At 43.6% G+C, this 25956-nt stretch overlaps 1 protein-coding gene across 2 annotated transcripts in view; it reads right to left on the bottom strand.

Annotated features, from left to right (window-relative positions):
- The window catches only part of LOC308335620 (glucosidase 2 subunit beta-like), a 182357-nt gene that overhangs the window by 47019 nt on the left and 109382 nt on the right, over positions 1 to 25956 (bottom strand). For both annotated transcript variants that reach the window (XM_080792724.1, XM_080792725.1), the window contains 2 exons: positions 12562 to 12631; positions 7793 to 7882 (listed from right to left, as the gene is read on the bottom strand). In XM_080792724.1, the coding sequence (XP_080648850.1) occupies positions 7793 to 7882; positions 12562 to 12631 (160 nt within the window). The remainder of the gene's footprint in view (positions 1 to 7792; positions 7883 to 12561; positions 12632 to 25956) is intronic.

The following is a 25956-nucleotide window of genomic DNA, read 5'->3' as shown; positions in this document are numbered from 1 at the left end:
GTGCCCAGCACCATGCCAAAGCTTTTTCCTGCAGGAAACACTGCTTGTGGTTGTAAATATATTGTTATCCGTGTTGCGAGGATGAGGGGGTACCTGGAAAAATATCTACCCCAAAAGGGGTACCTGGTCCAAAAAAGTTTGGGAACACCTGCCCTAGGGTAGGTACCCTCACAAATAACATGCAGTAATCCTGGTCTCTAAACTGCTTCCCCCTGGCCAGCCGGGGAGCCTGATGGAGGGGAAAGGAACTGGTTGGAATAATGTGTTCCTTCCACGCACTACGTCCTACCGGGGAAACACCCCATGCCAGGTGAAAATAAGTGGCTTGGCCGCTCATGCATTGAAGGAAGCATGAGGTCAGTTCGTTGCTCTCCCCAGGTTGGAAGAGGGAGTGATCGAGCCCAGGATTACATTAGCTAATTGACACTGGGTGAAAAAATGAGACGTAGTGGTGAAAGCTGGAACTGCAGGCGGGCCCCTGAATTTAGCACGAGGAAACCCCCGAAAAAATGTGCATGGGGTTTTATCTGATAAAATATAATCTTACTGGCAAAGAATGTCACGTGGCAGAATGTTTTTTCAAAGCCATGGGGAGTCAGTAACAACAAGAGATTAGTTGTGAAGTTGGGATGAAATGAACGTTCACTTTTCATCTTCAAAATGCCTAAAAACAATAAAAACGTGCAAGGAAATCTCCGACATGAGGTGATAATTAGATTTCTCACATTGGAAGTGCTGAAACGGTGCTATAAACCGAAAAACGAAAATGGGATTTGATAGGAAACACTTTCCCGGATTAGAGCGCTCCAATTCACAGTTTTCCTGCTCATGCACTTGTTCATCTCGCAATGATTAAGATAATTACTGTAGGAACCATATGTACCCATTCCGGGTAAGGATCAAATTCTGCCAGACCCTCTCTTCAACTAGTCTCTACCTCCAATAGTGGAGTTTAAAGCATTTCTTTGTTAGTATTACCCGGTATGCACTGCAGACTAAAGCTTGAGAATAGGCTTGCATTAAACCACCTCTATAATTTATTATAAAGCCCTTTTCAACAATACTGTATTTTTCCTCACATCACTAGCAAAAGCTTGTGTCCAAAATCAGGTGAACTTGATCTCTCTCTCTCTCTCTCTCTCTCTCTGCCTCTTCTGTTATTGACAATTGACCAAACGTGACCTTTTGAAGTTAATTAATTGCATGAGCAGCTCATTAAGAGTAATGCTGAATTTCATGCATTAATTTGATGACAGTGTCCCTGCCACATCCATCATAATTTGAAAGGCACAGACTGTGACAAAGAGGCCCACACTTCGAGGCGTGGACATGCATAAGTAGCTGGTGCGAGCACAATCGTTTGTCATTTAACAACATTCCAATTATGATTAACTGTGCCCCTCTCCACAAACCAATACAAACAAGGTCTTCGGGCAAGTAGCTTGCAGTAGGCTAATCACTTTTGTTTAGCTGATTTTGGCTCATAGTCATCTTTGAAAACCATAATGTCCTCCGACTGGAGTTGGGACCATCATTGTAAGACTCATGTGAACACAAGAATACTCATGTCTTTGTTCTTCGTGTCCACCTACAGTGAAGCCAACGTGGCATGTGCTGAGAACAGGCAGTTAATGAAATGTATCTGACCAATATCTGACCAATGTGCATCCTCTTACCACTTAAAGGCGTAGCAAAATGAAAAATACGTTTTTCACATTTTTAGACCATATCCCTGGTAAATCATATGGGCATACCTAACAATGGATGCCAAAAAAATGGGCAAATTCTCATTTTTGTGTGTTTTTATATCACAAGTCCATTCTTTATTTTTTTTTTAAATTACTTCCTGAAAACAAAAACGTGCTGCGTGCTACAGTTAGCTCTCCAATAGCCTGGAGGGATGCGATGCTCTGATTGGTTCAGAAACTTCAGAGCCAGCGTTTCAAGCTGAAACTTCAAAAATAAAATGCCCACCATTTCCATTTCACTACACCTCTAAACGCTGTAGGTCTGTAACTCTGAGAGTCTACACATTTGTACACTCTCAGAGTTAAATTAACATTGATTGTACAATATAAATTGGGGGGGTCCCAGAGATAGAAATGCCATTAAATGGGGGTCCGTAGGCGTAGACTAACATGCATGTCAAACTGGGGGTCCTTGAAATTAATCACTGCTGAGAATCACTGCTAGAGCCGTAACAATCTTCTCTTATGGGGGTCCCTGGAATATCTCTTCAAATGGGGGTCCGTGGGATAATTAGTGTCAATTTGGGGGTCCTTGACATGAAAAGGTTTGGGAACCACTGTCCACTAGGGCTCATACTCCTTTTTCTCCCCTGTACACAATCTCTTCAGCAACAATAGCAGATTGACAAGCTCACAATATGAGCTTGTATAGATCTGGTATTTCTTTTGTGCAAAAATATTACCCCCAGAATAATATGCATGAATATGTGCAGGCACTGCCTTCCTGTTCATAGATCCCAGTGGTCTTATCGAAGCGTATTTGTGACAGAAAGATTCACAGCACAGCTGTTGCAAAACATGCCTGCGTGCAGCCTTCTCCATTTCCCTTTGTTACTCCCGAGGCAGTCAGCGAGGCACATCCAACATTCCAGACACGGCACCTCACCCGGGCTTCCATCCAATCTATCAGAAATGGCTCCCTCTAGGGCAGAGATGGATTTAGCTGTGTTTCGACCGTTTCAAATGAAACAGGCCCCCGAGCCACCAGGGGTCCCCGTGGGCAGTTTCTTTTAGATTTATTTTAGTATTTGGACAGTTCGAAGTATGTCTGTTCGAATAAATGACATTCTGTCCATCGACTCGATTACAGGCAGACTGATGACAGATTTTGGGGTCCGATTTAGGAGTTTTGACCGATATAAAAGTGCTACATTTTCTATACAATTTCTATGAAAACATTGAAATTTGAAATCGTTTAACTGAAAGCCAAAAAAATAAGATATATCTTTGATGGATAAAACCGATCACCATCATAGACAAATCCACGGAGGGGTGCCCTGGGCGCAGCCATAGCTGAGGTGTACCCTTAAAAGGGACACTTCACCCCTTTTGGAACTAGATCTTATTTGAATGATGTTTGGGAGACAAGAAACACTTTCCTGGGGAGTTCTATGTGGGTAATACAGTATGTATTTTCAGATATTTTTGTGATGTCATGGACTCTGGGTTCACTTACTTCCTGGACTACATGTTGTCTCAGTAAGACAGCCCTCCCCCTATCCACCGGGAGGAGCAGTGCACCAAAGCATTATGGGAATTGTAGCCCAGGGAGGAAGTGAGCCCAGTGTCCATGACATCATGTAGAAATACTGAAATATCTAAAAACACAAACACAGGAAAGTATTTTTTGTCTCCTAAACATTAAAATAGGTTCTGGTTGCAAAAGCGATGAAGTGTCCCTTTAAGCTTGACACCTCAGTATTGATTGCCTACACCTGGCATACAGGGCACCGGTCTATGGATTTATCTATACTGTACGTCAGGTTACGACCTACAGCTTGTACAGTAGATTGGCTACTTTTGAAAAGTCTGGAAAACATTCAAATTAAAACAGCCTATAATTACACGCCCATAACAGGCATGCCATTTTGAGAGTTGTTAAAAACATTGCCTGCATAATTGCAATACCAATGTTGTCGCAAGAGTCAAATAATGGCTGCTATATCAGACAGATCGATATATCGGTACTCTATACTGTATATTTTCATAGTTTGACCAGATTGTCGCGAGCCGGCCTGTATACTGTGCTGCACCTGGTGAAATTGAGAGCCATTGAAATGCTACCAGTGAGGCACTGGCGGTTTAGCCAGCTAAGCCAGATAGGCACTCCCAATCTTCCGCCGTAGTTTGAAAACCCACCTTTTCAGACTCCATCATGGCCCATAGCACTTACCCCACCCCCTTAGATAGCAATTCTGTAGACTTAGATAGCATTTGATACAGACTTATAGCATGTTATGTAAACAGCATAAGTGCATTGTATGTAGTCATAGCACGTCATAGTACATAATGTATATCATAGTAGTATAGATGTATAGCTTATTTCATTATAGATATTCCACTGTTACTTTCTTAGCTTACGCATGTTTCATGATAAATGTTTTTATGTGATGTATTCCCCATGCTTTTTGTTCTTGCTTAATGTAAATCGCTCTGGATTAAGAGCGTCGGCTAAATGCCTAAATTGTAAAATTGTAAATTGTAAGCAAAGCTAATATTCAGCCATTGTTTAATTTGTTTACCTCAGTAACTATATGTGTGACATATACAAACCAGAGTCTCGTGTACAAATTGCTTAGTCAGAACATAACAGCACTGTCGCAGGCCTAAACTGCACAACACACAAGCTCACATGGGGAAACACAACAATTATGATTTAATTTAAAGTACTGGGTGGGTGAGGGGAGGCTCCACAACAGTCCAAAGAGTCTAAAAATCCTTAAAATCCTCTATAGTCTGTGATCTCCGATAGCTTCTCCTTTCCTGGTTCGTTTTAGCAGACAGTTGGAAGAGCCACTGTTGTGCCGTTGCATTCTCCTTCTCTATCTTCCCTTGTCAAAAAGCTGAACCTCAGCAGCGGGCATGACTCAATGGAGCCGCTGTACTTTCTAATGACACGAGAGTGGAGGCTGAGTCAATCTGACCTGACAGTCTAGCATAAATCACAGCCCTTCAATGTTTTAAGTTGCTTTGAGGAGTGTCAACAGATCCACAGGAGGAATATTAGGCTGTGCTGTAGGTACTGCAGGGACTCTGCCTGGGAGAACTTGTGGTATACTACAGGGCGTCGACCTCCAAGCTGTGTGAGGCTATACTCTGACTGAATCACCAGGCTTATTTCAGCATCACTGGCAGAATCCTGCAGTTAAAATTTGTGACTCGTGACCAGGGACCCACCACCACCAGCAGCCCAAAGGCAGTTTTAGTGAGGTGATCTGGGGTGGATGTCGAATGATTAAGGTTCCCTTTACGGGGTCTTTATTACACTCCAAGTTAAATTAACACTCAGGATTTTACACTGTAAAGATAGAAAAGTGCCTGATATAATAGTAAATGTCATTAAATGATAATGCATCCTCCAGAACTAGCTATCTCTCTGGTTTTCATTCATTGTTGTTTACGGCCTTGTCAATGGCCATGTGAATGGCGACCTATGCACTGCATTTAGATGCTAATCTTAGCGTCAGTCTTTCTACTTGAACGGGCCAAACAACTAAAGGTTTTAAGGTTCTGAATTTAAATAATTACTTTTTTTTCTCTCACTCCAACACATGAGAGAGATTCAAAAAACAAATTACATGAGACAATGCAGACAAAAATAAATACATTAGGAAGCGGGACATCTTCACAAAATCTAAATATGAAATGCTGCCTCATGGAAATTAACATTTTGGCAAATAGCTTAGCTTAGACATTAAGTAATTAACCACTTAAACCCTCTATAGTCTTGGTGAAACAGACCTGAATTGCAACTGTACTTGGACCTCTTTTTTTTCCATCTCTGCCAAATCTCTAAGCCAAAAAATAGCTGTTCTACTGTATAAGCGCAGACGCTGTAAGCTTGTATATCTGCTATTTCTGGATAATGTTCCTCCCAGAGTATGGATGCTGGGCTTCAAGTGGTTAAAGACAGGATCAGGCTGAGAGTCTCTGCGTCTCTGTAAAAAACAACATTCAGCTCCCCTGCATTTCCTTTTCCCCATCAGAGACTACAGTACTGTATATATACAGTATATACTGTAGCTGTTCCACTTGGATCATTGTATCTAAAATGATCTAATTCCAATGGCATTTAACTCCTCTGCTCTTTGCCACGCCACACACAAAGACAGAATGAATTCCATTAATTTAAATAATGTGCGGCTATTAGTTATATTAAAGATAGGCAGTGTTTGAACTCCCAGAGCGCACTTTCTCAGCTCCAGGCACTTTTCTCCAATATTGGCTACTGTTCAGGAGAGAGCAAGAGAGAGCGAGAGAGAGAGAGAGAGGAAAAAAGAAGGCAGAGTTTAATCAAAAGTGAGAGATCTAAACACGAGGGAGTGTGTGGATGTAAGATGATTTCTACTGATGATCAAGAAGCTGGCGGAGGGGGGAGGGGGAGGGAGCGTGTGGTGTGAGATTCCGGTCCATTCTATGAACTGGAGCTCTGCTATCTTCACTACTGGAGGGCATGGGAAGAGAGAATGCAATAGAGGGGCTCTGCATGCTGCCGGTTTATCTGTCTGTCAATGTCACGTCTCTTCAGGATCACGGTTCAAGGCGAACGGGAAGGATACAAGCGAGGGGAGGGATGAGGAACTAGTACATTGCTGAGAGGGTGCTGGTAGGTCAAAGGAGCCTGTGCTGAGATTCTGCGGGTGGATATTGAGCTCCTCTGTGACTTGAAGGATGTAAAACAGTGCAGTGTATCCAAGCTAATGGGTCTTGGACATAAGAGGAAAACAGAGCCAGAGTTCTAAGCACGTAGGATAAGGGTTGAGGCTGCAGGTCAACTGCACACGGCGCTGTGCATGCATGGTGCGTGCTTAGATTCCAACAATATGTCTGCTATTCCAACAATAAGTCTGTGTTACTGGAAATGCGCATGCACACACACACACACACACACACACACACACACACACACACACACACACACACACACACACACACACACACACACACACACACACACACACACACACACACACACACACACACACACACACACACACACACACACACACACGGTGCAACTACTACTACTAACTACTATAGATCCCTGACCTACATTTGAGAATTTACTTTCAGATTTTGCCTTTCGAAATGGCAAAAAAGAAGTACACAATGAGCACCTGTGGGTAAGGGCATTGCGGACCATAGATTCCAAGGATGCCAGATTTATTTTTTTCTTCTTTTTTTGCAGTGCAGATCTCAGATGAATTTCTTTCAATCTTTCAAAAATTGCAACCACCCACAGCAGGCATAGAGCGCTCCAGCTGGCAGGCAATCCTGAGGAGAACAGATTCTATAGGGAAGCAGTCAGAGAGAGTGAAAGAAGCTCGTTCTGTTGATTAACCCATTCTGACCTGAGATCAGATTCATACGAGGTTTCCACTGGACACACACTGGTCTGATGAACCCATTCTGACCTGAGATCAGATTCTAAAAATGTCAGTCATTCTTCGATTTTTCAAAAATAGCAGACCTACAAGCTCGTAGCGCGCCACTCGGTGGCGCGCTATGAGCTTGTAGATCTGCTATTTTTCAATAGCTAAAGCATAACATGATGCTAACACCAAAATGGGTTCCCGTTCAGAATGGGTTAAATTTAGTTGATTTAGCTGCTTGGCTCGCGGGGTGACTAGAAGCTCGCAAATTATCAATTTTAAACGGCTGGATCTTTACTGAGGCAGTTCGCGTTGGCCACAGATTGGATTAATTTCTGTACCGTAGCACAAAAATGTAGATGGATTGCAGTCCTTGAGAAAACCTCTGGTCATCTCACTGATTTAACACTTTTATCACAATTGCTTAGTGTTTTCATTACAGTAGTCTAGTCACGGTGTCCATATGTTTAGTTCACGTGCTAGTTCACGTCATCGATTACGCTCTGAACGTTTCAACGATTCACAGATTGCCACATACACTCGTATTCATCCTGTGTGCGGATCTCCTCTTTCCTTTTTCACTGTGCACGGCCTCGCATGAGACCAACATTGAAAATGAAGGCATGAAAATGAAGCACATGAACCATGTAGATGAAGTGTGACTGTACTTACTCGTACACTTTCAGGTGGTAACACTGGCTGCCAAGAAACAGAAATTCCCAGTCTGGTCCATAGTCTATGGTCAGCCTCCTCCGTAGGTCACTAGGACAGAAAATATACTGAAATGTAAGCACACCGTGGGTTCATTAGAATGACTCACTACTGCTTATTACATTTTACAAATGATTTACAAAAAGTAAAAGTGTGCAGTATTTAACCTAAAAAGGGTTGCCCCCTATATACTGTACAGTAGCTCACTAATGCCCTGGCTGCCAGCAACAATGTATGCACTTTAATTACTTTGGCTTAGTTAATATACTTTCATAACTCACTTACAGTAAGTACATTGAGTGTTAAGCTTACACCGGATTTTAATTTGAATGAAAAGACTATATACATTTTATATTAAAAAAATAACTTAAAAAGTATTAATATAACCAGAAAAGTGTGCTCCTCAGAGCACAGGTCTCTGCCAGGCCAGGTTGCCTACCCAAGGGCCGCACATTTTGGAATAGTTTTAGCCAATAGGAATAGGATCTGGAAAATCAGACGCATCTTGATCACGTGCAAGGTTTCACAGACAGTCAGTCACCCACGCACACACACACACACACACACACACACACACACAGAGGGCCTTCGGCCTGGCGTAGACAATAAAATCATACTATAATTCAGTCAATGTCTGTCTGAATGTGTCTGTCTGTCTGTCAGTCAGAAACACCGCCGTATCTCCTCATCGCCTGCAACAATCGCTCCCACTTTTCACACAGGCATTGACCATAATAATATGGAGGTCTTAACCAACTTAATCCAATTTAACAAATTATAAATTAATAATGAATTTATTAGTGAAAAAAGTCCAGCAAAGTGAGAAATTGGTAATTATACAACTTTCTAGACGGAGGTTGTAGAGCGGAGACCATTTGTCACCATGTAAAACACTTTCATCACTCAAAAACAGCCTCTAATTTAACTATATTAAAGTATAAAGTACAGACGGAGCTGTCAACACTGTGGCCAGAGTGCTATAGTGAGGCAACTGCGAATAATGCACCAGAGCGGAGATCTAACACCTACAGTAGCTACAACTGCCTCTATGTCATTCTACTATCTATCTATCTATCTATCTATCTATCTATCTATCTATCTATCTATCTATCTAGTATCTGTTCAATGTCACAGTGAGAGAAAGTAAAGCAAATTTCAGATATACCAAAACATTCAGAATATCGAAGGGGTTAGGCATCCTTAGTTGGAGAAAGGTTTATGAGACAGACAGACAGACAGAGAGACAGACAGAGCGCGCATGTGTGAGATAGAAAATCACATTTGTGGTTGGTTAACAAGGGCTACACAATGAATGGCAGGGCAAAACATTGCTTATCTCATAGCCTACCCTTAGTCTTATTTTGTCACAAAGACGACTAAACAGCATTTTGATAAATGCACATGGTGGCCATGTTCTGACCTGCTGAATTGCTTCCACGGCAAGCTCGGACATGGTGACAACTCAGCACAAGGTGCCACTTAGCTTGTGCTGACTGCTCTGATATTCGCCCTAGGGCTGATATTGATATGAAATAATGCATACAGTACATATACAGACTGTGTTCAATACTTCTATCTGTGTGAGAGATGCTGTGTCATGGCCATGCTCTGAGTCTGAACTATATTAACACAAACATTCCCCGGGGTTCCTTCAAAATAGGAGCTCTGGGGTGCCGGAAAGACAATGGCCGCTTTTTACTCTGAGATGTGTATTAGCCAATCAGCTTAAAGGCCAAAGGGATAGAGAGAACCACATGATGTATTAGTAAAGGACATGAATATTTCTGTAAACATCTGACAACTGCATATAAAGACTTTAGCTCTCGAGACGAGAAGAAGGACTTAGCCAAAAAATGAACCCGGACATCTTGAGTACACCAACGTTTTATATTAGAAATGTTTAGTATGGGTCCCCAGCATGTAGAAACTGCCGGATGCTAACTTGCATATGTTGAGCAATTTTCATAATTGGCATAATATGTGACCATACCATTAACAACCTATAGAAGGCAAAATATTCAACATTTCATCATGCTTTATCTTGCATGTGACGTTCTTTTGCAAAAAGAACACTCATTGGGCTTAAAACGACCATGCCCACATGTGCTGACATCATCAATTTGTGATGACGGCATTGGCCGTTTTTGGTTTTTGGCACAGAGAGATATTACTGTAGACAGAGCTGGTGGTCTGGGACTGGGGTCAAGTAATCGCATTCTTTCATTTTACCACTCCCCCTCATGAAGAACGACGAAATGCTATGTGTGATAAATAACACACAGTATATAACGCTGTTATAATCGAAGACTGACCAATGGACTGTCTTTTTTGTTTGCCGTTATGGACGTCGTCGCATAATACTTTAATAATCTTCAGATGACGCTTGGCTATGCTGACGGGGGGATAACTTGTGTCTTTGAGTGACTGGCTCGTCGGGGCTGCTTGTTGATGATTGGCTCCTCGTGGGCCCATTGCTATGCAGTGTTACCAATTATCAGCGCCGGCCAGAGCAGCTTTGCTCACTAATCACATATAAGGGAACTGAGCCCTATCTCTCAGTGAGCGCAGGGCGTTCATCTCCATATTTATAATGCAGACTTGCTAATGGGGTTAACAACTGGTCGGGGAGGAGGGCAGGTTCCTTTTCATACTGATTAGGCGGTGCAGAGTGGAGGGTACTGTATGTGAAAAGGGTCAGTGTTGATTTCCTCGACTAAAACTGAGACGGAAAATGTTCGTCGACTACCTTTTTCCACTGATGAAAACTAAACGGAAACGGGATGAAAACTAAGCTATGATGACTAAGACTAAATATATTGACAATTTTGTCGACAAATAAAACTAGGCTAAAATGTTAGGAAGGGACTTGTGGACAAGATAGATCGGCTATTTTCAGCGAGTGCAAAATCAGTCATTACTTTTTAGTTGACTAAATCAACTGTAGATTTAGTCGACTAAAATGTGACTAAAACTAAATGAAAACTATTCAAGAGTAAAAATGTGCTGCCAAAAACAACACTGGCCTAATAATGGTTCTATACAATGCACTTTGGATCAACATTCTTGGAAAGTGGCCTCTCACACAGACAGGCCAAATGAATGAAACACATATAGGGTAAGAAAATAGGGAGACATTAATGACACATTATGTCTATGGAATACACATATAACCATTACCTGTACCCCACGTATAGGGTCAGAGACAGAGAGAGAGAGAGAGGGAAAGAGAGAGAAAATGGCCATACAGTACTTGGGCTCCATCATGCATAGATGATAGATAGGGAGGCACATGAGTCATTTGACCAGGAGCAACGGAGGCAAGGTGGCAAATGAAAATATAGAGCAACTGGAGGCATGCCAGCTCTTTTTTCTTCTTTCTGCTTGTGCTCATGCAGGCTTTTGTATGGGGGGTGGGGTTGGGGGTGGGGGTGGGTGGGGTTGGGGGGGGGGGGAGCTTGACCTTTCGGTAACTGCTATCTCGGCGGTTGTCTCATATCTCTCCCCTCCTGTAATGGACAGTTTGGAGGCCTCAAGGCTGCAGTAGTACTTAATACCGCAGCTATTGCTGGCTGGCACTGAGCTCTGTGTGCAAAACGTGTTGAGGGAGGCTTGTAAAATAGGAAACCTCACCCTATGCTTCTTCTTTTTTTTATCTGTCCTCCTCAGTAGAAAATGTAAAAAAAGAAAAAAAAAGAATAATAAGAAAAAAAGAATACAAAATAAAAGGGAAAAGTCAAACTAACCCGGGGAATCATTTAAGTCCACAGAATCATATGGCACTTTGATAATGGACCATTTGGTGGATGGATATTAAGCACACTACCCTCGCAGTGTGACAGAATGTCACTTTATTCCCACCTGAACAAAATAATAACGGTGTATATTTGTCAGCCACTTTGTTACAACACCTGTGTTGAGAACTTGTCACGGAAAAAGTTCTGTATTATTCATGCCCTGCCTCATGGCTGATAGTGTGCTGTGCTGAGAGTAAGTTTTGAATAGGATATAATCCTACCCACCAGGGCACAGTAGGCGACCAGTAGCATTTGTTTTCCTGCATTAAAATCCCCCTGCAGGGGCGTCACACAGTGAATACTCATTACTGTTGATGCTTAGTTCCGACTACTCTGGTGCAGAAGTGCAGGGTCTATTTTAACTCATTTAGGCCTGACGTCGAAATTTAAAAAATGTCTTTTCTGGAAAAAAAAACATGTTTCTATGTCAGTTGTTCTCAAACATATTCATGTCAAGGAACCCCAAATATATATGACATTGGCCGCTGACCCCCATCTGAAAATATGTAGTTCCAGGGACCCTCTCAGTAGCAAAGATTTGAGTTAGAAACTCGCTCTGAAAGAACATATATTCAAAGATTTCAGGCACATTTTCACGACTTTTCAAAAATAGCACTCATAGCGCGCCACTCGGTGGCGCGCTATGAGTGCTATTTTTAGCTTATATAGATCTGCTATTTTTCAATAGCTAAATTACAACATAATGTTTAAAACACCAAAAGGGGTTCCCACCCAAAATGGGTTAAGGCGTGGTTTATACCCTGCCACGCTACCCTGCTTCTCGCTGCCATGCACAGGTGAGCTGCAAATGTCTGGTCCACGGGGGACGCTAAACCACAAAAAGCAGGAATAGCCACAGACCACAGACCGTTGCAAATAACTTATACTGCTCACCCCCACCACCCCACCACCCCTTTGTTGTTGTTCTTCTCTTACCTAATTTCAGCATTTGCAGTCTCGGATGCTTCCTCTACCTTCTTCAGTTCTGCAGCCTCTCTCTCTGCAGCTGTAGAAAGAAAAAGGTCAGACAAAGCATCAATGCCGTTGTTGTTACAACAAACGGTGGTAATCCTGGCTATAGAGCAGCACTGCATTTTCCCATACCTGGGAAAAGAACAGTGCTGCAAATCAACACAAACACATGCACGCACACACGCACGCACACGTGCAAGTACACACACCATTTCCAGGTGTGGTGGCAGCTGAAAGGCCCGCGGGCTCAATTAGTCACTTCGCATTGACAGTTTGTGCTTTTCTGAGAAGAGAGAAAATTGAATGAGAGGGACTTGGAGAGAGATGTGACTACAACAGTGTAATCTGTTTGTTTCTCCTTGTCACATTGCCGTGTTCCCATGTCGTTACCATCATGTAGAGACGTGACAGGTGAGGAGTGCGTAGATCATCAACTGCTGTACTTTCAATTATTTTTGGACGGCAGAACCGGTGGATGTTATGGAACTTAAAATGAAAGCTCACGCACGACACTGATAGGAGTGTCTGATTTGCAGGAACCTTTAAAAAGACAATCAGATGTTATTACTGAGCTTCGTATGGTTTAAAAATCTCAGAACTGGCAACTGGCATTCTTTACGCAGGCCCCTTTTCCACTAAACGTTAGTGTAGCAAGATGGGGTAGTCAGGGGCCAAATGAAAGAATGGCAGATCTACAAGCTTACAATGCATCGCATTACACAATATACAGTTTCAGTTAGTTATAGTTAGTTAAAAATATATATTTTGCCTAGAGTGTGCCATGCCTGGGCCGACATCCTCATGTTTCCCACCTTGTTCCCTAGTGTCTCCCCTCCCCGTCCTGCTTTGAGAGACTGTTCCACCTGGGAGTGCGGCTGTGGGCAGTTGGGCTAATGATTGACAGACATTGCTACTTAAGTGACTGGTTTGTTTGACTCTGTGTTGCATCGTACCAGTTGGGTTTTCCCCTGTGTTTCCTGGAAGATTGTTTGCTGTTCTTGTAAGTTATGTTTTTGTGCCATGTGAGGCAAAACCTTTGTTAACCCATTTAAGACCTGAGGACGATTCTACAAAGGTCTTCTAAATCCTGACAGTTTTCTGACAAACCTGTTTCTATGTCAGTGCTCACCTTTTCCATGTCAAGGACCCCCAAAAAATATATGTATTTGGCCGCAGACCCCCATCTGAAAATATGTTGTTCCAGGGACCCCCCTGGAAGTTAAAAACGTTCTCTCTGAAAGAATATATATTCAAAGATTTGCTTGTATGCTATTTTTTCAACAGCTAAAGCATAACATAATGCTTAAAACATCAACAGGGGTTCCCGTCTAGAATAGATTTAACCTTTCTAAAGTAAAAGTAAAGAGCCTGCTGTTACTCCTGGTGTAGGCTCTCTTCATGTTGGTGCCACTTACGTTCCGGGTTGGCATTCGTGACAGTTCGTTTTGGTTAACTACAATAACTCTGCTTAATTTATGCCCTCTCCGTGCAGTGTGGCTTCACTTCCAAACCTGGAGCAGGAAGTGTAGTGCATTATTGAATCATGCACTACACTTGAACCACTGTGGCTGCAGTCTCTTTACACAGGGGGATTAAGTACGAAAAGGAGGAGACAAGAACCTTTACAGCAGTGACAAACCGGCAGAAATAAAGTCCGAAACGAAGGGAGCGCGAGGTGAGACAAAAGAGGGCCGTGTGCAAGGGATAATGTGGAAGGGGGAAAAAAAGGACCTGAAGAGAGTTAGAGAAACCTTCAGTTTAATTGTCTTGCGCCGGTGGTCCTGGGGATTTACTGGTGCTTCTGGAAGAGAAGACCACACGTTTGACACGTTCGCCATGGAGTGAACTCTCGCCAGCCTGGCTGCGTGGCAACGGAGACTCTGGAGTGTGCGCGTGCGCCCGTGTGTCTATGTGCAAGGACTGTGTCGGAGGCTGTCAGGGCACCGGCCTGAATACCAATTAGCATGTTCCTCACATGTGGTCTCAGCTGGTCGTCCATAAAGACACCGCCCGCGTGCGCGCACACACACACACACACACACGCACACACACAAACTAGTCCCCTAGCGACAATTTCTTGCCGAACCAAGCACAGATGTGGTATGTCCAAGAGGCGAGCTGTGATTTTCCTGCACTGTAATGCCTATTTTTATGACACAGAGAAGGGCATATCTTTCCATAACCCCCACCAGAACCCAACAACCCCCTCAAGCTCCATCAGAATCACACAGCATACACACAAACGTACTCTCTCTTCAACCGTCTCTCACATACTCTCTCTCTGTCTCTCTCACACACACACACACACACACACACACACACACACAGCGAGGAGGCTGAGCGATGTTGAAAAGAAGAAGCAGAAATCCCCCTGTGCGTGACATTTTGACCCCTTGCAGCAGCGCGGTCGCGTATACGGCGAGAGTGCTGTCGGTGACAGTGAGGAGAGCGGGGACTCGTGGAGGGCAGCCAGGCGTGCAGCGCTACCCAGAGCACAGCCAGGGCCCCAGAGCAGGGAGCACAGCCAGGGCCCCAGAGCCTCTCTGCAGTTCTGAACCAGCCACTGCATCTCCAAAATAACCCCAGGCTAAAGAAGTCCAGTCGCTTATGATTGGAGGAGTGATCCTAAGCTAATAATAACAATGGAGGGTGGTTGGGTTAGGGGTGCGTGCGTGCATGCGTGTGTGTGTGTTATAGCACGTTTTCATAATGTTGTGTGATGTGTAAAAAAATACAAATTGTATCGAGAAAGCCCGTTTACAGCACTCCAGGGCTATTTAAAAGTCACTTTCATTTACTGGCCTCCATTTAGGGCAAGTTCGGGGCGAATTACAGTATGTTACTTTGCGAATGGATCCATCTTGGCCTCACACAGAGGATAACATTTTCAGTTTTCTGCACTGTAGGTGTACCACCAGAAAATAAGGACACAGAGACTGTGTATAAAAATAGGAGGCATAGATTGCACTGTATTGTACTGTACTGTATATGCCATCCCCTGTCTGAAATCCCCCTGTGCATACACATACCTTGAGCCTAAGACCAGGGATGCTCTGTTTACATGGGAACGGATCAATAGCCGAGGCAATTTCTCTGCAGCTCGCAGGAAAAAAACGCAGCCAGGGAGTCCTGCAGGGTGTGTGTGCCGCGGTCACGCTCGAAGGAAAACAAAGGAAATGTGGCATACCTATACCCTTAAACCCCACATATACTGTACGCAAGCAACAGGAACCTTTAACTAGAGCACGTCTACAGTAGCACCGGCCACACACACATTGTTGGCATTGTTTCTTGTATAAACGCTTGCTCTTTAATTTGCAGGCTGGCAGCACGTTCAATCTCTGTCACCGCCGGTATGTGTCTATCCACTTCTAAGGCTCTCCCTTCCCCTATATTCCAGTTTATACCGTCTTATTTGCTTATTCATGTTTATATATACCGTATACGAACGTGTGTCCTTTTCCTTTCTAACCCACTGCGTTTCCTTCTTTGATTTCCATTTCATCTGTTATATACGCGTGTCTCTCATCCAATTCTCCCACCTCGTTCAGCCAGAAAGGGTGGGGGGAGTGGCAAAGGGGGGAGTCGGTTGAGGGTTTTCCATAATGAAATGTTTATGACAGCTTGTTTCACTGAACAAGGGTCTCCTTCATTGACTGTCAACAGGACCGGCGCTCGCAATAATAATAAGCACCTGTTCACATCAAAGTGGGCCGCCCCCAAAGGTACACATTACGCACATTTCCTCACACATTTATTTAATTTTTTGGTGAGAAAACGGAAGGCCATTAGCTAAATGAATACGACAAAACGTCGTATTATCACTGAGTGGTGCGGTGTGCATGCATAGTAGATAAAAAAAATGAGGGGGTTTGTACAGACGCCAGCTGTCAAAACTACCCCAGAATTTACTCTGTAGGTTAAACGTATAGTTCATTCCATCGAAATACAGCAGCACAGTTTGTCCACGCTTACAATTCCCTGTACTTTATGCATTCAACTGCATTAAAAATCCAGAACCCTCTGATGGGAGTTGAATGCATAATCGCTGTGTTAAGAGTGTCTGATAGTATTAAGGTTGAGTGTGCAACGGTAGCTGGCAGATATACTGTAGCATCATATTTTGGACTATTCATTTCACAGTCCTTTTGCCTGACTCTATTCACTCTCCCAAACCATCACTCAACTTTCCAGAAGGACAAGCAGAGGCCATGACCGGACCATGACCGGGCCATAAGAATGGGTCCATTCACGGCAGAAATGGCATTGAAAAGATTTTGAAACGAATTTCGCTGAAGCACTGTCTGTTGCACCAATGACTATAGAACCGTTGTTTACGCGCCAGATTTTATTCTGATAGTAGTAATTATTACATTAGCACTTTTATATACTTCATGTATAATGATTTTCTGATCAGTTCGGTAGTGGTATAACATTTTTAATTGGTTATCCTTTTTTACCATGCAAAAGGTGGCAATGATCTTTTCCTGTCATCATATTATGATATATCATATGGTTCAGATCATATGCAGCATTGCAACATCTCCCTGTCTTTCTCTTGCCTTTTTTTCCCACTTAAAGAGTGCCGTAGTATTGTGTTGTCTGCAACGCTGGGGAACAAAAGATCAAGCACGACTTCTTGGATTTAGTTTTTCATATACATGAAACTGTTCCATTGTGTGCCATTAGCACTATTTAATCCAACGCTTTTTACGCTAAACCCGCTATTTGTTTAATGTGTTTAATTCGCCGTGTTTTTTATAATTAAAAATATGTGTCGCGGACTGCTAGGGCTTCTGGGAAAATGAGCTCAATGCACTTGCACCATTCACTCGTTTGTTTAGACTACAACATGCTGTGGAGGCTGTTCTTGTTTTGCATTGTAATGCCGGCATGTTTTTCTCTTCAACAACAAACCATGGGACAATTTTCCGGCGGATTTTCGTGGATCAAAGCAGCAAATACTTAATAACTGGCGTTATGCTACAAAGGTAATACGACAATCTAGGCAGCCTAGGTAGGATGGCAGGATGAAATTAAAGCCCAGGTGGTGAAAACCCCTCTGAATAGTGCCCAATAGACAAGACCAAACAACTGGTCAGGGTTTGGCGAGTTCATTCGCCAACAACAGGGTGCTGTTTATGAATGTGTGTATGATGTAACAAACGCCCAAGAGCCGACCTAGTTCTGCATCTTCTCCTCATGACACGGTCCCCTTCCGGGGTAGCTCCATCACCCCTCGACATACTGTCACATCAGAGAGCGTAGGCGTCTCTGCATGTAGGAGTCTACAGTACATGTCCACACAGTGTTCTATGAATCTACATGTCCACACAGTGTTCTATGAATCTACATGTCCACACAGTGTTCTGTGAATCTACATGTCCACACAGTGTTCTGGATATGAATCTACATGTCCACACAGTGTTCTATGAATCTACATGTCCACACAGTGTTCTGGATATACGTTGGCCAATGATAAGTCAAAACATTCCAAGGGTGAATTATAAAATTCAACTTATATCGTTTCTTTGTTGGCACATTGATTTGAGTTGTGATTGACAAGTTGATGATTGTTTTGCTTTTATTTTTACAGCTGGATGCTGTCTCGGTTGCCAGCTTGCCACACAACAAATGCTTTGATTTAAATTATTTCTTCTTTTAAATCACTTCATAAAACACATACTTTTATTGAAATGACTACATCATTTGTAATTTTATTGTTTGATTTCTCACTGTGGATTTATTTGTTTAATGCTCAGATTATATGATGATACTTTAGTACTGTTACATGCCTGTTTGCCCTGGAAGGGCGCTCCCTATTTTATTGTGTGAGTTTTTGTTTTGACCGTGTAAGGACAGGGATAATCTCCGTCAATATCTTCTAATTAAAAGATCTTTCCATAATCAACATGTTGAAATGTTTGATTTTCTTTGATTTATTTATTATCGTCCACAGACCCGATAGAAGGATACCGATATACGTGGTACGTAGTTTTTCAGAAACCGTTGATCCGACCAAACTCAGCACTGCATATACCCTGGGGTCACACACGCGCCAACTTTGAGGTCAATCAGTCGGACGCAAAGTTATGCCCAGGACAGAAATAAACACATTAGAGCGTCCGTAAATGTATAGCCGGATAGTTGTATTCAAGTGATTAAAAAAACAACAATAATAATAATAACGGTGTAACAACCCGTATTGGTCATGCAGATTGATATATAGCATTGTAATAATGGGTTCACTTGGGGGAGTGAATGAGTGATGGACATGTTTGTTCATAGTGATAGCAAAGAGCTCTCAACAGAACTAGGGCTGCACACTGGAGAGTAGTCATCTGCACTGTCTCATAAACCATTTTGGGCGGGAACCCCTTTTTGGTGTTTTAAACATTATGTTATAATTTAGCTATTGAAAAATAGCAGATCTACAAGCTCATAGCGCGCCACCGAGTGGCGCGCCACGAGCTTGTAGGTCTGCTATTTTTGAAAAATCGTAAAAATGTGGCGCAAATCTTTGAATATATATTCTTTCAAAGTGAATGTTTTTAACTCAGGTCTAAATGGGATAAAACATCTTCATCTGGAATCAGCTTGGTGTGGCGCCAAACATTCATAGCTTCAGGGGGTAGAGAGAGAGAGAGAGAGAGAGAGAGAGACAGAGCGAGAGAGACAGACGCACGCACGCACTAATCTATTTCGGTCAACATAAGAGAGACAGAAAGCTGGCAGCCACTCAAATCAGAATTCCAACACTTGAGATGTGAAAATGGGCTAATTGCTTTATCCCTCTTCTAGGCAGAATCCAATACATTCCTCCCGTGGCTATCGGCACACGGGAGCAAGGTTGAGGGAGAGCAAGAGGCAGATCTTTGCACCCTCTCAGCAGCTTAACCCATTTTGGACTGCGGTACATAGAAAAAAAGGCTTCAAAATCAAAACATTTTTCTGAAAAACCCATGTTTCTACAGTATGTCAGTGCCTGGTGCTCAACCTTTTTCATGTCAAGGACCCCCAGAATTATCTCTATTGGGCCACGGACCCCCCATCTCAAATTATGTAGTTCCAGGGACCCCCCAGAAGACAATATTTGAGTTAAAAATATTCAAAGATTTGCGCCACATTTATTTTTCAATAGCTTAAAACACCAAAAGGGGTTCCCGCCCAAAATGGGTTAACAGAAGAGGTTAGTGAAAGGGAAAATAGTTGTGGTAGTATAGCAGACTTTTTATTCCAGCAGCCTTCCCCTCGCCCTTCTCCCTCTCACCCTGATCCTCCGGCACTCGTTCTCGTCGAACCGGCACTCCAGGTGAGCGCAATTATGTTTCAAGGACACGCCACCCTTAGCCAGGGGGTCAGGGGGTCACGCTGAGTGCTACGTTAATGGCAAGCCCCTCTCCTGCTTAACATTTTGCAGCTAATTTGGAAGGTGCTGAACAGAACTGTTAATTAAACACCAACTCCACCAGGGTTTATAACTCGCCAGAGTGCCGATGCCCCCCCTCCCCTCCTTCCCCTCTCCCCCATCCTCACTGGCTTTCTTCTCCTCTTACCCACTTGAGATCCCTCGCCTAACCTGTCAATTCATTTTGAGTGCCATGAAGACACTGCCGTTTCAATTGCTCCTCCACTGCCCTGATGTGCACCGACGTGTATAAGCGTTTCCATTTGGGAAGCAAGTAGTGTAGGAGTGGCTGGCCTGATGATGTTTACAGAGGTCGCCTGTTCAACACTATATAACAGTGTAGGCGTATCAACCTGAAATGACATGGTTGGGATTATGGTTTATAGGAAAGAGTCCACGCCATGCACGGTTGTAATTAGATGTGGCCACATACAACTGTTCATATCTTACTCTTTTCAGTATTTTAATTAATTTAAAAAAGAGATAAGCATGTCTTTAGCTGCAACTTAAATTGGACCAAAGTGAACAATTCTCCACAGGATGCGCAAAGCTAATTTGTTTATACAAGCCTATAGTACCATCTTTTAAAAAAAGGAAAAAATTGTAAAAAAATAGCACCACAGAAACCCACCACACTAGATAGTACCTTTGCTTACAGCAAATGTAGACTATGTAGAATTATGCTTCTGATCCACGGCAGTGACTCCGTCCCATGTGTATTTAAAGGTACCAGTCGTCATACACACTCAATTAGCAAAGATTTTAAAAGCAATTAGCTATTTATTGTCATTGGCTATGAGCTGTATGTCTGGTGCATCCATGCAGAAGTGGGGTCTCACAGACAGTGTGCCCACTGCGAATGTGGGGACCCATTACAGACTGTGGAACACGTTGCTGACCAGCTGCCCTATATATACCGGCCACCGAATGGTGATCGTGGGCTAATTGACCTAGACATTGACACACTGGACTGGCTTGCTGCAACGGAGCTGAAGGTCTATAAGGACATACGACAGAAGAAGCTGTATATCGAATATAAAGGTCTTCTTCAGGGAACCTCAGTGACACCTCTGCCCCACCACAGCAATAGCGCATCCAATAATAATAATAATAAATATTACTTCTTGACTTTTTCTGTTGGGATTACTATGGCATGTTGGCTGGGGACCATGACTCTGCAGACACTAAGCTGTAAACGCCTACTAGTAGCTTAAAAGCCTTATAGCAAATATTGGCTCTTCACTTTAGAAGCCACTATTGGGCAGCTAAAACTACAGCGTGGAATAAAGTCAGCAGTGTGGACCACTATATATATTTTATTATTATTATTGGCTTTTTGCCTTTATTGACTTACAAGTGAAGATAGACAGGAAAGAGGGAGGGAGAGAAGGGGGGAGACATCCAACACGCAACGCGCTGTCAGGCCAACAAAGCCATTATGTGGCATGCGCCTGGACCACTAGGCCCTACACATGACCTCTATAACTAAAATAAAACAATTAAAACACCTTAAATATTATTATTTCTTTCATAAATAGAGAATCTTTCACTCAATAGGAACAGCTCCTGTCGCACGTTGATGATGTCATATGTCCATGTGTGGTCCAGCCCTATGGAATATATGGAATGCACATGCAAAATAAAAAGGATTAAAGTTTTTGCTTTGATACTCATATTATCCTTAGGAAGTAGGATGTTGTTTTTTTATTAGCATGCTTATGCATTCCATAGGGCTAGACCATATGTACATATGACATCATCAACTTGCGACAGGAGCAGTACTGAGTGAAATATTCTTTATTTATGAAAGAAATAAAATATCGAAGGTGTTTTTATTTTAATGTTTTAAGGCATATTTGTCTTATTAGCCAGGGATCCTTTTAATATTAGCACCACGCAGCCTCTTCTAAACCAGCACCATGGACAGCACCTCTCAGCCCCTTCTAAATCAGCACCATGGACAGCACCACGCAGCCTCTTCTAAACCAGCACCATGGACAGCACCTCTCAGCCCCTTCTAAGTCAGCACCATGGACAGCACCTCTCAGCCCCTTCTAAATCAGCACCATGGACAGCACCACGCAGCCTCTTCTAAACCAGCACCATGGACAGCACCTCTCAGCCCCTTCTAAGTCAGCACCATGGACAGCACCTCTCAGCCTCTTCTAAATCAGCACCATGGACAGCACCACGCATCCCCTTCTAAGTCAGCACCATGGACAGCACCACTCAGCCCCTTCTAAACCAGCACCATGGACAGCACCTCTCAGCCTCTTCTAAGTCAGCACCATGGACAGCACCACTCAGCCCCTTCTAAGTCAGCACCATGGACAGCACCACCCAGCCTCTTCTAAGTCAGCACCATGGACAGCACCACTCAGCCCCTTCTAAATCAGCACCATGGACAGCACCTCTCAGCCCCTTCTAAGTAAGCACCATGGACAGCACCACCCAGCCCCTTCTAAGTCAGCACCATGAACAGCACCACGCAGCCTCTTCTAAGTCAGCACCATGGACAGCACCATTGGGCCTCTTTTGAAAACAGCACTAACTGGGAAAGTAGGTAGCCTTGCCGAGCCATGAGGCCCATAGGGCAGGAGCCTATTCTCCTGTTTCTGTAGCGTGAGGCAGCTTGATGTACAAGTACACCCCATGGACATGACACTAGTATGTCGCAGGGACTTGTCTTACCCCCAATCCAACCCTTGATGCGGAGTGTCAAGCAGGGAAGCACTGGGTCCCATTTTTAGAGTCTTTGGTATGACCCGGCCGGGGATTGAACCCCGACCTCCTAGTCTCAGGGCGGACACTCTAACCACAAGGCCACTGAGATGGTACTAACTGGGAAGGCACGTGGTAAAAAGCTAGAAACTGTGTGACTCGAGAGAGCACCAGACTGCATCATCAGCATAGCCAACATCAAAGGCTCAGGGCCCGTAACCTGTAACTATTTTTGTCTCTATGTCCAAATGGGTGTTTTTCAGGATGTGTCGGACAAAATGGAAAACTGCAGGGGAACAAACTCTCTCTTACACACACACACACACACACACACACACACACACACACACGTGTGCATGCAGATAGCATCACAGGAGATGTGTACTAGCATGACAGAGGTATCCTGCAGAACAAGAGTGTGGGTGGGGGAAATGCAGGCGAGGACAGTGGGGGGCAGGAGGATAAGGATAGGGGGGTTGGGGGTGAGTGGAAGAAGCCCTTCAGATGATTTTCTGTAAAGTGGATGGTTGAGAGAGCCAGCAGCTGTCGCTGCTGTAAACCCAATGCCAAATACTTGGATGATCCATGGCATGGCATCACTCCATAAATTTAGGGCCATATTGTTAACCCACTTTGGGCGGGAACCCCTTTTGGTGTTAGCATTATGTGATGCTTTAGCTATTGAAAAATAGCAGATCTACAAGCTCATAGCGTGCCACCGAGTGGCGCACTACGAGCTTGTAGGTCTGGTATTTTTGAAAAATTGACTGACATAGAAATATAGATTTTTCAGAAAACTGTCAGGATTTAGAAGACATTTATAGAATCGTTCCCCCCAGGTCAAACTGGATTAAAGGATGCTGCCTGTGACCTCAATACACACCATGTGACTTGCGGGGGTTTGCTTTATTAACAGTGACCAGCATTGTTACCCATCTCAAGGCTGGCTGTGTGTGTGTGTGTGTGTGTGTGTGTGTGTGTGTGTGTGTGTGTGTGTGTGTGCCTGTTCCTGATCTACATAGGCCTGTGTACTGCATCTGTCTAATCAGGGTGGGGGGCGGGGGGGCAAGGAGAAGTGTGAGTCAACTTGTCACATGAGCACTGATGATAGACTCTGGAATAGCTAACACCAGCCCACAAGCATAGCCCTTTATTGAAAAAAGCTGCGCGCACACAAAAAACATACACACGCACACATAGGCACAGATACATGATGAGCAGATGGCGATGCCAGTCATGTCACTCAGTGCACCTGCTAATTTCCACAGAATATGAGATGATGTGTTCCGGTTCCGGCAAATCCCTTCATAGAAAACAGCCAATCTACAAGCTTATACAGTGCAAACACGGCAAGTTGTGACGTGTTGTGCACTTGTAGAGCTTCTAATTTCAAGTGGTTAAATCACAGCTGAAACACATAATGGCTTATACCTTTTGCTATTCAATCTTCACGTCTCAGAGGAGTTTATTTAGCCTACATTTCAAGACAGGCCCATCTGCTTCATTTACTTTCACATCTATCCTCCGTCCCCACTGGGCTGGACATCTTAGCACTTTCTCTTCTGGCAATGTCACAATTAAAATCACATGGTGTGTGTCTCTCTCTCTCTGCGTGTGTGTGTGTGTGTGTGTGTGTGTGTGTGTGTGTGTGTGTGTGTAAAGGTGTGGACATAACAAATGGGCCAGGCCCATCCCAAAGTGTCTTGCATCGGTTCATTATTTCCAGCAGCCCAGGTGCTGACACTGAACAAACACCAGTGGTGGACAGGTAGCGCATCGCAACGCTCACCGTTACCAGATTTAGAAATGAATCTCTTCCCTCTTTTCCCAGATTGCGTTTTTGGCTTTATTCAACTACAGAACCGATGATCGCCGTAATACAAAATATTCCGGGTGAAAGAAAATACGATCGCCCGTCACTTTACACGGCATCCGTTTACATCCGGTTCACGTCATGGGTCAACGTGGGCCTTCAACATTGACTTGACTGAGAAACACTGGCAGCGACGGAATAATTAATTAGTCAACAAGGCAATTAATGAGCCAATACTTGTAGTAGTTGAGAGATATTTGATCAGGGGTATCTGTACTGAGACTCAAGCACTCCAAAACACACACACAACTCATTTAGAACCCTTCAGAGGACACTATACTTCAAAGGGCACTTTAAATAATACCCCAACTGGAGGCTATAGGGACAGAGACAGCAGCCGCGCCCACCAACACTGATACGGCATCCGCCGCCTGATGGCAATTATTTAGACGTCCACTTGCTAATTATAATACGGGATGACAGGTGCCCAAAACAATTTGAGCGCAAACTGCCTGTGAGCCTGTGCGTATGTGTGTCTGCTTATGGTTAGAGATAAAGATAGCCAAGCCAATGTCTCAACACACAAACGAACACACACGCACGCGCTCATGCACGCACTCATGCACGCGCACACAAACACACACGCACACACACACACACACACACACACACACACACACACACACACACACACACACTCTCTCTCTTTCAATTCTTAGCTCGGCCATGCATAACTGTGGTTGTTATAGTGTGATATTCCATGTTATGTGGTTCTCACTATATAGCTATATACTTGAACACTGATTGGAGCCAAATCTAGAAAGGGTGGAGGGAGAGTGGAGGTATCATGGTCAATTGTCTTGTAAGTAGCTTAACCCATTTTGGGCCTGAACCCCTTTTGGTATTTTAAACATTGTGTTATAATTTAGCTATAATAGCAGATCAACAAGCTCATAGCGTGCTACGAGCTACGAGCTTGTAGGTCTGCTATCTTTGAGATTTTTTTGAGATTTTTAAGGATTAAAGGATTTAGAAGATTTTTTTTACATTTTGAGGTCAGGTCTAAATGGGTTAACACCCTGCGCAGCATAAACGCAGGTCTCCGTCCTGTCAAATAGTTACGCTCAGGACGAGATTAATCACAGGACGGAACATTAATGACACCATAACGGAGCGCACCGCTCCACAGGCTGCTGGGCAACATTTGATGTCATTTCCGATTGGGACGTCATCCAAAGTGGTCCCCCTCCATTTTAGTGGATGAGATCGAAAATCTTAAAACGTGAATCAATCCGTCCTATACTAACCAAAGATCATGTTTTTGACGGCCCGTCGCGGTCCTGTCGCTTGTCGCGTTAGAAGTGATCATACTTCCCGTAGTTGTCGATCACCTCGGGGGTGTTTTGGCTACATCTAG

Source organism: Protomyctophum bolini (genome assembly GCF_963924005.1).
Source record: "Protomyctophum bolini genome assembly, chromosome: 20".
In the NCBI taxonomy this organism is placed as follows: domain Eukaryota; kingdom Metazoa; phylum Chordata; class Actinopteri; order Myctophiformes; family Myctophidae; genus Protomyctophum; species Protomyctophum bolini.
The sequence above is the reverse complement of the archived record's forward strand: the minus strand, read 5'-3'. Positions and strand labels throughout refer to the sequence as shown.